This window comes from Neophocaena asiaeorientalis, unplaced genomic scaffold, assembly GCF_003031525.2.
Source record: "Neophocaena asiaeorientalis asiaeorientalis breed wild unplaced genomic scaffold, Neophocaena_asiaeorientalis_V1.1 scaffold152, whole genome shotgun sequence".
Lineage (NCBI taxonomy): Eukaryota > Metazoa > Chordata > Mammalia > Artiodactyla > Phocoenidae > Neophocaena > Neophocaena asiaeorientalis.
Window position 1 is genome coordinate 2,068,724 of NW_020185338.1, and position 13,619 is coordinate 2,082,342.

At 49.1% G+C, this 13,619-nt stretch overlaps 1 protein-coding gene across 4 annotated transcripts in view; it reads left to right on the forward strand.

Annotated features, from left to right (window-relative positions):
- TTC7B (tetratricopeptide repeat domain 7B) overlaps positions 1 to 13,619 on the forward strand; it is a 216,538-nt gene that overhangs the window by 146,050 nt on the left and 56,869 nt on the right. For all 4 annotated transcript variants that reach the window (XM_024736251.1, XM_024736254.1, XM_024736253.1 and 1 more), the window contains 2 exons: positions 4,153 to 4,269; positions 11,425 to 11,522. In XM_024736251.1, the coding sequence (XP_024592019.1) occupies positions 4,153 to 4,269; positions 11,425 to 11,522 (215 nt within the window). The remainder of the gene's footprint in view (positions 1 to 4,152; positions 4,270 to 11,424; positions 11,523 to 13,619) is intronic.

Here is a 13,619-nt window from a genome sequence, read left to right on the forward strand (position 1 = left end):
TGAAAGCAGAAGCCTCCTGGCTTATAGCTTATTCTTCCACAGTTGAGAGCTCTTGTATTTTCTGGAATTGCATTTCCATTTGGGAGTTTTAGTTCCTATTACTTAAGGCTGGCTTCAGTGGTTGGGAGTTGGGGAGGCTCTTTGACCTGAATCTCCAAAGATGAGTAGAGGCTTAAAAAGCAGAAGCGGACGGAAAAGGCATTCCAGGCAGAAGGAACAGCATGTGCAAAGACCCAGGGGCACGAAGGAGAGTGACATGCGGAGGAAGTTGATCGTGGCTAGAATAGGGGATGTACCCGGCGGGCGGAGGGCAGACAGAGGCTAAGCATGTGGGCAGGAGCCAGATCGTAAAAGGCACTGCACGTGATGCTAGATTTGGACTACCAGGAACATTGTTAGATTGGTATTTTAGCGAGGTTCTATACTTCGTTAATATCCTGTAAGTATTCAATGAGCCTCTGGGTAAAATTCTTTTTAATTAGATTAATGGACTTTGAGCCAGGTACAGGGAAGAGGAATAGACCATTTTCCCAGCATGTGATGCCTTACTATACTTAAGAGGAACATCTCACTTAATTTGTGGTGGGTCCTGGGTGATGTGGCCGGCAAATGATCTCAGCCCGGCCATCCCTTTGCCCTCTCTATCAGGTTGACAGTTCCACAGATTGAAATGCAGTCAGTGCTGGTTGGTCCCAGGTTCTTTGCCTCCGGGTTTCCTCAGTAGATGGAATCTACAATATCTTTGGACATCAAACACAGCACATTAACGCTTATCTTCACGTCTGTGCTAGTGTAACGTGCACCCAGCCAGATGCTTTCGAACCATCTTGAAATGTGTGAGCAGGGCGCGGCAAACATGTTCACAAGTTCCTTGTTCTGTTTTCGGCATTGTTCTCTGCCTATAAACCAGCCAAGGTCTGGGGAATGGCGAGAAGGAGCAGAGTCTCTGAGGCCTCCAATCTCCTGCTTCTCCTTTGCACGCAAGAACATGTCGGAGCTAAAGGCTCCTGGAACTGTCTGCCCATCGCGCTGGGCACATCCGACAGTGGCAGAGAGGCTTTGCTTTCTCTCCCCAGCCTGTGCTCTCAGCTCCTCTTCTCCGTCAGCCTCTCCTTCACACTGCCTCTCTTGCTTCACTTCCAAGTACCTTTTCCATCATTTGGGCTCAGCAGTTCTACTATTGTTCTTCCTGTCTGGTTCTCTGAAATCCAGCCCACACCTTTCAACTCCATATCCTGAGTCAAGTGTTTGAAAGCTGTTATTTCATGTTAATTAGGAGTTCTTTTTCCAGCCAAGAAGCCTTGCACAGAACTGTTCCCCCAAGCTGTGACTTAGAGACGAGCTCTGGTGTTTTGTACTTTGGTACGGTTAGAGGAATCGTGGGTAATTGCTCTTAGAGCCGCAGCACTGCCTGCCAGGCCAGGATACCTTCCCCACGACTCCGTGGCCCTCCGTGGGCTGGCAAGCTCCGAGTTTGACTCAGCCAGAGGACTCGGTGCGCCTCCAGAGAACACCATGGTCTCGGTGGGGTCTCCCCTGGCCAAAATTGTTTGGCACCCAGACCTCATCCACAAGGGTCTCTGGCCTCCAAGTAGGTCTCCACCAAACGCTGTCAGGTGACCGTTCGGCAGCTCCTCCTTCCTTTGTAACACATGTTCCGGTTGACCCATGTCAACTGGACCCATGTCATGTGGGCGATTCTGGTGGAGAAGTACTCCCACCACCTTCTGGACTCATGAAGACATCAGCAGGAGTTGGCTTCCGGCTCTGTAAAAACCCCTCAAGACAGCCTGAGAGGCTGCCGTCCCTTGCAGGCAGTCCTGGAAAGGCCTCAGGGAATTTCCACTTCCTGAGGTGTTTTTGAGCAGAAGCCAAGCCCTGTTCTCACATCTGGCCTCACTCTTTACGCCCACCTGCTGGTAGATCAGGGCCTCCATCCGTCTCCTTACCTGGCCTGTTATTCCATCGTCCTAGGCTTCTGCAGACCCAGGCTTTAGAAGACTGCAGCCCTGACCCCTCTGGGAGCCACCAGCACCCCCTTGGGCATCCTGTGTTCCATTTGGAGGGAGTGGTTGGTGCTAACCCATCCTGAGCTTGGGTGGCGACTGTTAGGACCGCCCTCCTTCCACCTCTCCCGGGGCAGGGGGTGGACTTTCCTCCTCCGAAGTGCCTGCCCTCTAATGAGTAGTGAGGCATTCTCCTGTATGTCTAAGTTAAATCACTAGAAACATGTGTCTTTACCTTCTGCGGTTTATAGAGAAAATAGTCAGTGAGCAAGTGCTGATCTAAAGCGCACTGACCTCAGAGCACAGTTCTAAGCACTTTGGAAGTGAGGCCAGAGGTTCTTTTATGGAAGGGAGATAAAACCCCCTACTGAGAGGGGTCCTTACACAGATAAAACTGATATTGTTTTGTAAAAGTGCCAAGCACGGGCACATAGAAGACCTTTAAAAAACAGGAGTTCCTCCCTGTCTTTGTCTTTTATTAACAACAAACACCAGCTGATATGATACACACTGCGTAAAGATAAAGGTGTGAAAGTGGTACCCATGGAAGGCTTATTTGATGAGGTGGAGTTTTAGCTGAATTTAGGAAGAATTAAGGAGCGATGTGGATTAGTAGAGATTAAGATTGAGAGCATGGGCTTCCCTGGTGGCGCAGTGGTTGAGAGTCTGCCTGCCGATGCAGGGGACACGGGTTCGTGCCCCGGTCCGGGACGAACCCACATGCCGCGGAGCGGCTGGGCCCATGAGCCATGGCCGCTGAGCCTGCGCGTCCGGAGCCTGTGCTCCGCAACGGGAGAGGCCACAACAGCGAGAGGCCCGCGTACCGCAAAAAAAAAAAAAAAAGATTGAGAGCATGGCATATATTCTTAGAGTTATGATAAAAACATAGCCTTTGGCCAGTGAATTACATTGGTAGGAGTAAAGGGCCCAGTGGGATCCATGGCACTGAATGGGATGGTGACATAGGAGTGGGCCAGTGGGCAGAGTGTCTTAAAGCAGTGGTCCCCAACCTTTTTGGCACCAGAGGCCAGTTTCACGGAAGACAATTTTTCTTCGGATCGGTGGGGGGCCATGGGAGGCAGGGCGGGTGGTTCAGGCGGTAATGCGAGCGATTACCAGGGGGGCGGCGGATGAAGCTCTGCTTACTCGCTGCTCACCACCTGCTGTGCGGCCCGGTTCCTAACAGGCCGCGGACTAGTACCCCTGTCTTAAAGGACTCGATAAGGAATTTTGACTTATTATTATAGTCAGTAAGGAATCATTATAGTTTCTTGAGCTGGGAATGAAAATGATTTTTGGAGATCTTTATTATATGACTTCTTAGAGCCGGGCAGGTGAGTGGACAGCAAGACCTTCAGGACGGTACCTGGGCTCATGCTGGGGCTTTCACAGGGACAGTAGTGATGAGCCCAGGGACCAAGGGAGCTGATGTCTAGAAAGACATAAGTAGACTTAGGGGGCGGGGCAGCTCTGAGGGGCCACGAAAGGGAGAAGGGGCTAAGCTTAGTGCCCTGAAGGTCTGGGAGGAACGCGAAGCCATCGGTTGTTTAAAAAAAAAAAAAAATTAGGAAGAGGTAGTGGGTAACTATGGGTGACTTTGTGAAGTCCTAGCCCCTACAGAGCAGGGCTGGAGAAGATCAAAGAGGAGAGGGCCTTAGCCCGAGGCCCCCTTTTTATGTGCCCTCGGTTCAGGCTTTCATCTCCTTCCCATGATGAGGATCATTGTGGAAGGTTATTTGTAGATATTTATGTAGATAATTACATCGCCTGTGTAATTTTGGAAATAAATCAAGATTCGCTTTTGATGCATTTTTGAAGTTTTGCAAATAAATTGGCTTTGTTCTAAAAAGCACGGTCTTAATCAAATCCCTGTGTTCGGAATGAAATTAACCACTCCAGACACGTTTAACCTGACCACACGTGGTGGCATTGTGCCGGCATTGGCGTTGGGGGTGAGGCTTATGCAAAGGCAGGTATTGAGCCGGGAGTTCTGGAATCCTCAGCCCTCCTGCCACTGCTTCCCTCGGATCCAGCCTTTGGACGCCCCCTTCTAGAATGAGTACAGAGCTTCTGGCTACTTTGTTTTGTTCTGGTGGGGACTCTGGCTTGAGCTGTGTTCTTTTCTCCCTTTATCTCCCCACCACAGACTACTGTTTTCCAAAGTGAAGTTGGAGTCGCTGTGCCGGGGCCCGGATGAGGCGCTCCTCACTTGTAAGCACATGCTACAGATTTGGAAATCCTGCTACAATCTTACCAATCCCAGGTAAGAGGCCAGCGGCGGCACCTGTTGTGCGTGGTTTTTGCATGGCCCCTGCCTCTCAGTCCATCCCCGATAGGCATTTAGCAGGACAAATTCTCCACCCCTGTGCACCCCTAGGCCCCCGGGAGCCACAGGTAAGAGCAGTGGAGCCTCACACATTACATTTTTAAGCAGATTTTCTCTTAGTGTCTGATGAAATCTCCAAATCGTGGGTTTCTTATGCTTTTGTTGCCACGGTGGCCCTCTAGGCTCACTTCCAATTGGTCTCCGTCTGATTTCCCTCAGCCAGCCATTTATGTAATTCCCTTTGACAAGTCTTTATCTTTCTGGTGATTTATGGATAGACTAGTCAATTATATATTCCAGATGGGGTTCTCACAGTAATATTTTAAAAAGACCTGCATAGACAACAGGCCACATGCTACTAAGGAGAGTAGAAATTGCTTTTGACATGATAAAGTGTAATTTTCAAAAGGTTAAAATCATGACCCAAACAAATATAAAAGATTAGCACATATAAAACATAAAAGATTAGCACATATAAAACATAAAAGATTAGCACATATAAAACATAAAAGATTAGCACATATAAAACATAAAAAACATGCTACTAAGGAGAGTAGAAATTGCTTTTGACATGATAAAGTGTAACATATAAAACATAAAAGATTAGCACATATAAAACATAAAAGATTAGCACATATGAAACATAAAAGATTAGCACATATGAAAGATTTTACTTACCTCATTAACTAATGAGGGAAGCAGTAAAATGTTAAGACCCATTCAAAGAAGAATTTGAAAAATAGATTTGCTGAAATGAATTTGCAAATAAATATAAAAACAATAATATTCTCTAGAACAATGAAATACATTGTTTGGGGTTATCTTTTCTACGGAGTGGACATTGATTGTATCTCGACCAGACAAAATTCATAGGTTTTCTACTGGCCAACTCTGCCCCACAGAGATGTGAAAGGGCCCAGCCAGTAGGAGTCAGTCAAAGGCGCCCACCCTGCAGAGGCAGATAATCTGGGGAAGGTCCACTAGTCAACTCCCAGCATGTCCCCGAAAAGCACCATCTTCAAGTCTTGAGCAGTGTTTCCCGGCATGTGTCTAGATTACGAAGTGTGCCCTGACCTGTGAAGGAAGTGATTTAATGAAAAGGGACCTCACGATTCAGGTGAATTCAAACAACTGCTCAAACACTCAGAATATTTTTCAAGTTCGCAGCAAGATGTATGGACAGCCCACATTCTGCTCTTAAGAGTCAGGAGCCTAAGAATGTATAAGTCAAATTGTAAATGTGTTCAAGGGTGTGGCCCACCCAATCCAGCCCAGCAGGAGGCGGGCAGGTAGGCTGGTGAGTCCCTGCGGGGTGGGAGGAAAGGTGGGGTGGGGTTAGGGAAGCAGCAGGGTGCTGGTGGGGTTCCGTGTCAGATCTTGTTTGACAAGTTTCTGCCGTTAAAAACATATATATATTCAAAATCAGGGCCCTGTTGAGGTGATGGGTCCTGATGAGCTGACATGAGCCAGAGTTGAGACCACAAGCCCCATGGGCGGTGTGGCTAGAAGATGGGGGAGCCTGGCCGGGAGCCCCCCCTTGCAGAGCCCGAGCCACAAGAATTACACGAGAGCCCCCTTCCTAACCGTAGCCTGTGGCACGTTACCAGGCCCATGGGGCCCATCTTCCTCTTGGTGAAAAGCTAATCGTGAAACTGGCCTCTTCCCTTTTGTGGGTATGTTCTGGAGATAAAGATCATTTTGATTTTTTTTAAAAAATTCTACTTTTCTAAGTCTGTAGGCAGAAATAGGAAATGTCCATATTTATGTCCCAAAGTCCCCACTCCCAGCCTACCAGACTCAGCAGGATTTGAGGGAAGGTCTTTGCCGCGAGCCCAGCTACAGGCGATACTCCCCGAGCTGGCTGCTTCCTACTGGAGCACATCCCTTTGTCTGTACCCCCTTTAGAAGTGAGAAAATAAATCCATCAGCTTTCCCGTTGCCAGTTTTCTCTCAGTTCTCCACACCTCTCCCACCTCCCCACATTTCTTCCCACTTAGCAACCAAGAGTATTGCATGTGAGGAGAAGAAAAAATAGCAGAATTGGAAAGCTTTTTAAAAACACTTAACCAAATGCCTGGGCTGTGTCCATACTTGCTCAGCTCCCTGAAGGATCCTTCAGGGCCAGGCAGGGGGGGACCTTGGCTCCGGGGGCAGAAGCCTCGAGGGGGGGTGCTGGCAGTCCAGCAGCCCCTTATTAAGGAGTTTCCTGTTTGTTTTTTTAACTCTATTTTCTCTGGGATATAAATAAATGTTTCTCCTGTAGCCCTCACCAGTGTGCAAATTTAGACATCCTCCCCAGTACGGTCGGGGAGGGCGTGACCCTGGCAGTAGAATAAAGCAGAAGAGGGGAGGGTAGTGTCTTGATGGGGACAGCACACCCCGCAGTTCTCCAGATAAGGGCGGCTCTGGGCCCAGCAGCCTCAAGTCGGGTCACGCGGGGCTTTAGAAGAGGATAGAAACGCATGCACAAGTGGGTGAGAAGCATCCCTGCTTAATAAAAGACGTGAAAACTGAGCAGAAAGCATGCTGGCAGGGGCCGGTTGGTTTCCAGCTGGAGAAGGTCCTCACTGACTTCCGGGCTCAGGCGCCCGTGTTTCTAAGTGTGCTCAGTTGTGAGGGACCTGTGCTCACCCTCCCAGGGCGTCCCACCGCTCACCACCCCCAAGAGCCCCACCCAGGGGCTGGCACAGGCCTCCAGAGCAGTGGGACAAGGGGGCGCAGAAGAAGACACGGGCAGTAACAGGGCCAAACGGAGACAAGACCTGGCTTCCTGTCCTCTGCGACCCGTCCCTCCTCTTCACTCTTGCTTGAAGGAGCACCACCCTCTGGGCCGGTCGCTGAACGGAGCCTTAGGCCAAAGAGCGGTCCCTGCAGGCTGAGAACGCTTCTCCTGCTGTGAGCAAAGGGTGGGTGGCGTTCTCCTGAGTGTACGTTTGGCAAGGTGTTGGTCACTTCAGAAGCCTGGGTTGAGGCCTGCAGCTTTGCGTGCCTTTAGGACAGAAATCCGCCTCACGTTTCGTCTTCTCTCCTGCTGAAGTGCACAGCTCCCTCAGCTCTTGTGCGCGTTGACTTGGCCACTTAAGACAGTGTGACCTCTGGCCAGAGCCTCGCCAGACGGTCCAGCGCTTCAGCAAGGGATGCTGTACCTTCTCTGTGCCAGCACCGTGCTAAGCTGTTTATACATACGTTCTCCTCAACCCCTGCCTCAGCCTTGCAAGAAAGCTACTGTTCTTTCCACTTCATAGAAAATAAAAGTGAAGCTACACTTCACTTTTATTAAAGAACTTGCCCTAGTTTTCTCAATTAAACAACTAGTAGAGCTATTATTCAAACCCAGGTCTGCCGAACATCAAAGCTCTCTCCATCACCCATGCTGCCTCTCTGAATTGACAACCAGCTTTTTTTCCTTTATTTTTATTTTTTATTATTAACTACTTCTTCCCCCTCTTGTCACTGCCACTTAGACCATCTCCATCATGTAGCCATATGATCGGAAGAAAAGTTTTTCTTCCCAAGTCCCATTTCAGTCACATTAACGAATAGCATATAAACATTTTTTTAAAAGAATTTATTTGCTCTAACCTCAGTTGGAAATTGGAAACCCCATTTTTTTCCTTCTGCGGTACGTGGGGCCTCTCACTCTTGTGGCCTCTCCCGTTGCAGAGCACAGGCCCCGGACGCGCAGGCTCAGCGGCCATGGCTCACGGGCCCAGCCTCTCCGCAGCATGTGGGATCCTCCCGGACCGGGGCACGAACCCGCGTCCCCTGCATCGGCAGGCGGACCCTCAACCACTGTGCCACCAGGGAAGCCCCGGAAACCCTATTTCACGCTAGTAGTCATCCATATTTCGGTAGAGCTTTTCCTTTTACAAAGTGTGCTCTCATTCATCTTCAAAGTAGCCCCATAAAATGGGCAAATGTCGTGTTACATCAGACCCATTTTACTGATGAGAAAATTGAGTTTGGGAATGTTGAGAGCTTGCCTTGATTCATGTAATCCAGGCTTAAGTTGCCTGGGAAATGTTCTGGTTTCCTATCCAAGGCCCCTCTATTACATCAGTATTTACTGTGTGCCAGGCACTGTCTCAGAGCTGGGAAAGGACAAGGCTGTGACAAGGACCCCAGGGTTCTGGCTCCCAGTCCACCATCAGCTTGCCTCTTGTGTTTAATCTCTGTGTAGCTGTGTTAGAGGATTTCCAAGAGAAGCTTCCAGTTTCTAGGATAACTTAACCATCAGTACAGTATACTCTGGATTTTCAGTCCTTCTTTAAGGGAATAGAAATTACCTGGATGTGTACATCTACATATGTGGGTCTCTTCAGCTTATGTGCGGTGGATTTGGGGCTCCTTCCAGTTTCCTTTCCCTAAACCCTCTACTAACACCAGTGACCAGTAATAGTTTTCCTTTCCTTCCTGTCATCCTCCTTCGGAGGTGGTCCTGGCACCTAAGGGCCAGACAGAGAAGAGATGAGGTGACTGAGCTGTAGGGGGAGGTGGTCCACGGAGTGCCCAAGTAGATGTGTCCCAGAGGGAGAGAGGAAGGCTTGCCCGAGAGACGCTGGCCAGAATGAGAGAGCGAGGCCAGGCCTCCCTCTGCCCCTCCTTCCATATCCTGTGGATCACGGCAAAGACAAATTCTGCACCATATAAACAAAGAACTAAAACCTGCTTAAAGCATCCAGCAAAATTCTCAGTCAGTCACAACAGTCAGAGTGGAAATGAAATCATCTCCATTTGAATGGTTATTTGTTGCTATATAAGCAACAGATACTATGGAGATAAGCAAATACTATGGAGATAAACTAAGGAATGTAACCAAATATTGTTTCTCAGCTGGTGGAAGGGAAATAGGTCCTGTGTCCCTATCATTGGCTGAGGTTCATAAGTTAAGATCTTCGTTTCAGTTGGGGTTTATAACATCTGGAGTGGAGTAGGAGGTCCTTAACTCAGCTTCTCCACACCTACCGTTGCACCAGACAGCTGGGAATAAGTTGTCTCCAAAAGTCAGCCAGCCTTGTTAACCCCTGATGCATGTTTGGAGGCATGGTGTTTATAAGGACACCTGGCGTGTGTCCAGAAGTTATACTTCTTCTGAATGTTCTGTCTCCATGACCTCAGTTCAGCCTGACACACTTCTGTGTGGGAAGAAGAGGCCACCTCACCTGACAGGGAAGTCACTGAGGCACAGAGAAAGGGGCCTTGCTCAAAGTGACCTACCATTAGTGACAGATGTGGGATAAGAACCCAGACTCCTGGTTGGGTTCCAGGACCCAGCATGACATGCAGCAGCCAACCCTGTGCTCTGATACTTGGTGAAATGAGAAGCCTGGAGGATTGTGGCTGAACCAGACATCTCCCATCCACTTACTGTGATTTGGTCCACTGAAAACCCAGGCAGATCCTTCCTTGGCAATTCCAAGACCTCATTGTGCATCCTGGAATCCCCAAGGTGATGAAAAACTTCACTATATTTTGAGATAAGATCTTCCCAAAAACTCCTAAGTGGGGAGCCATTGCAACATTCAGATAATGAACTCTTTGTAATATTTTTGTAGTATTTTTTGTAATATTTATATTAAAAATACATGCATGAATAGATCAATGCTAGAAATATTCAGTTGCCAATGTGATTAATGCAACTTTGCATGTACTTTGATGCTGTCTTCTGCTCAGAGACATTTATTGTTTCTCAGTCATGGAAATAATTAATAGAACAGATTCCAAAAAGCATGTATCCAGTGTTGTCATAAGTATAGGCTGACAAACCAGTCTGTACTGAAGCAAGTTTCCTTCTGTTTCCTGTGGATTTCTCTAACTACATCACTGGACATGGAAATTGCAGCCTGCAAACCATATTAAGTTTCATAGCAAATCTTGTTTGTACCACTTTTAGCAACAGCTGCACAGAGGAAGGAAATTGTGTCCCTTTACTGTGGAATTTGAACTTCTTAACGAAAAAAATCATTTGTAGAGCCCCCAGATCGGGGAAAAAAAAAAACGGATTCAAAGAAAAGCATTAAAGGCTCAAACCTCAAGAGACAGATATACATCTTTTGATAGAATACCATGATAGAGGAAAAAAGAATACAATTGTTTAATTGTTTTTACTTACAAGTTTCTTAGAATTAAAAAAAAAAAAGCCTTTCTGAGCTGAGCGCCCTTAACGGTGTTTCATTCCCGTTAGTCCCGATGTGGTCTCCCACGTGACTCGCCCAAGGAGTGGGGCTGATCCCGTTACTATACGCAGGAGCAGGCTGGAGAGGGGGCTTCAGTGCCGGAAGCTAACGAGAACCACCGGCCTGGAGGCTGCTGCCAAAACGCGACTGTGTCCTCTCCAAGGCCCAGCCTTCCCAGCTCGGGAACACCGGAAGGGGGCTGTAGCTGCCACTCTGCCAGCACCCAGCTCAGCGTAGGGCCTCACGCCTCCTCTCTCTTGTCTATTAAATAGAGGTATCAACCACGCCATTTATCTTAAAGGCTTGTTCTTAGGACACAAACGAGGCCGTGGCTGTGATCACCCTTTGAAAAGGAAGGGCCAGTGGTTCTTGAATTTGGCTATGTATTAGAAGCATCTGGGGAGCTTTGAAAACCAGAAATTCTGATTTATTTGGTCTGGGGCAGGACCCAGGCATCAGTGGCTTTTCGAGATGCCCCGGGTGATTTTTCTGTGCAGCCAGGGCTTAGACGCACTGGTGTAGAGCGTTGGTTCCTAAAGACAGCTCGAGGGTGATGTGTTCATGGGCTTGAGCCTGAGACTTACAGCACAGAATGCTCATCAGCTTCCCCCACACGGTGGATGGAGAACGTGGCTCGAAGTTCTCATTTTTGTGTCTTACAATGACACAAAAGAGACGAGAATTAGCTTGGGTCTCTGGGTGCGGTTTAAACCGTGTTTGTGATACGGATCCTGAAAGGAATCCCAGACCAGGCCGGGCGGGGAAGCAGGATGCCCGGTGATGAGTGGAAAGGTGCTGAAGAAGCTCAAAAAATGCACAGAAGGTTTTGCTGCATTCAGGAGTCGGGATTGGTTGACTCTGTTTCCTTCCCCTGCCCACCCTTCAAATGACTGACATTTGTAGCTGTGTTTTGCAGTGATTCTGGACGTGGGAGCAGCCTCTTAGATAGAACCATTGCTGACAGACGACAGCTTAATACAATTACTTTGCCAGACTTCAGCGATCCCGAGACAGGTGAGAATTAAAAGCCAGAGGGGCCGAAACGGTGTCAACCAGAAGGGACATGGGGCCTGGCCCCAAGCCGCGCGGGATGAAGACCACCAGGGCCTGGGGCGGGAAGAAGTTCTCACCCAAATAGGCTACACTGTCACCTGAGGTGCGTTTTCTCCGGTGTCTTTTTTCAAGTGTTTGTTCACAGTGGGGGAAGTAATATTACTTGCCCAACACAGCTCTTTGAAATCTATTTTTCCCCTTGCTCTTGGAGCCGAAAATTCGAAACTAAAATTAGACTGTTCCCATCCCCATCAAGCTTCCCCTCTGCTTTTCTGTTTCTTTCTCTTTCTTTAGATTTCAGACCTTGCTAAAATCCAGCTTTCGGTTTCTAATCAGTTGCACATATGAACTCACACAACCCCACAGGAAACCCTGCAGGGAGAGGCAGGTGGGTTCAGAGCTTCCGAATCTACTGACCCCACGAGGAAGCTTGTAGCACTTACTGCCTCGGAGCAGACATTTACACCTCAGTTATCATTTGCGTTTCCACAGTTGCCTAAGTACAGAGGGGTAAAGATACCTCTGTAATCTCCAAACAAGTAACTTTAGTAGTAATACTGACTTTTCAGTGGCAATTCGGAGGACTCGACAGACCCACAAAATGTAAAGAAATCCACGGCGCTTTGAGCCTCAGGGATAGTTCCAGAGCATCATTTGGAAGCTGGTTTTGGTGCTTCTCCCGCCACCCCAGAGGGCCCTGGGTCAGGCTGCATCGCTGTCTGGGTACGCCTGGTCTTCTGTGGGTTGATTTCATGAAAGGAGCCTCCGGGTCTTTCTCCTGCACTGTGCCAGGTCCCGGCTCCTGACCAAGCCCCTCCAAAGAGCCAGAGAGCAGCCCCGAGGCGTGCACAGCCGTCCTTGGAAAATCTCTCCCCAGGTGGCAATGGGAGCCGGGTGTGGTACTCACCCAAGCCCGTCCTCACAGCTGCCTGCCTTCCTGTGCTAGTCTCCCTTTTACCAAATTTAAAGTCGGCTGAAGAAGCCTGATCCCAGGGCCTTGGGGCTCCTAGGTCAAAAGAGTGTTGGGCATTGGAAGCAGCGTGAATTATAAATTAGTGCAGTTTAACAGGGCTTGAAGCCACTGCTCAAAATGCAGGCCAGCTAGGCCACAGAGAAACTCGCCCCTGGAGTAGCCTGGCCCCTGGGTGGAGGGGCAGTCATTGGTGGGCTTAGACGGAGAACCAGGCAGACCCTGACCTGGGATAGCACAGCAGAGGTCTGCTTGTGGTCCAGACCTGCTAGAGGGACGTGTGTAGCCCCGCTCGCTGCAGGAGAGGGAAGGTCAGGCTGTCAGGACTTAGGCACTGAGAGGTGAGGCTCGGACCCCGGGGAGAGAAGAGAGGGAGGTAACAGTCACTACGGCTGGCTCACAGCTGCTGTGGCTGCCCAGGGCCAGCTTCCTCTTCTGCCCCACCCACAGGACCCTGCGAGGACACTCATACTAAATTCAGACCCCCTTCCCCTCCAGCTGATCGGGACCTTAATCTCCCCTGAGGTCTGAGACTTTCATCCACATCACATTAAAAACAGACAGTGGGAGAAAATGAGTGAGGCCCTTGGGATTCATTCTCCCCGTTGCCCCTTGGGACCTTTTCCCCAGAGCCTCCAGGAGGCTCCCACTTCAGGTTAAACATCAGGTGCCGTAGCTTCCAGCCGAGGTGTGTCTCCGTGGCAGAGTCGGGGGTCGCTGCCACTTGTCCGTAGTGGACACTGCGCTCCCTCAGGCGCTGGCCAGTGACCCGTTTATTCTGTTGGTGTGGTTGTATGTCCACACGACGCCCTCCAAGACTCCTCTCACCAGCCCGGCCCCCACAGCCCCAAATCGTTGCTTTTCACACCACCACCACCAGTTACTTACCCAGGAGGCCAGGAATCAGAGCAACGGAAGGCCATGTTAGCAGGCCTTATCAGTTGCAGACTGATTATAAATGATGGTAAAACATTCTGAAGTGATCATTTAAATCAGAGAGACTTAAAAATTAGGAAGACTCACCTATAAATGGAAAAGATGCCTCCATCTTGATTAATAAAGCCCAGTTTTAGATAGTTCAGCCCGTG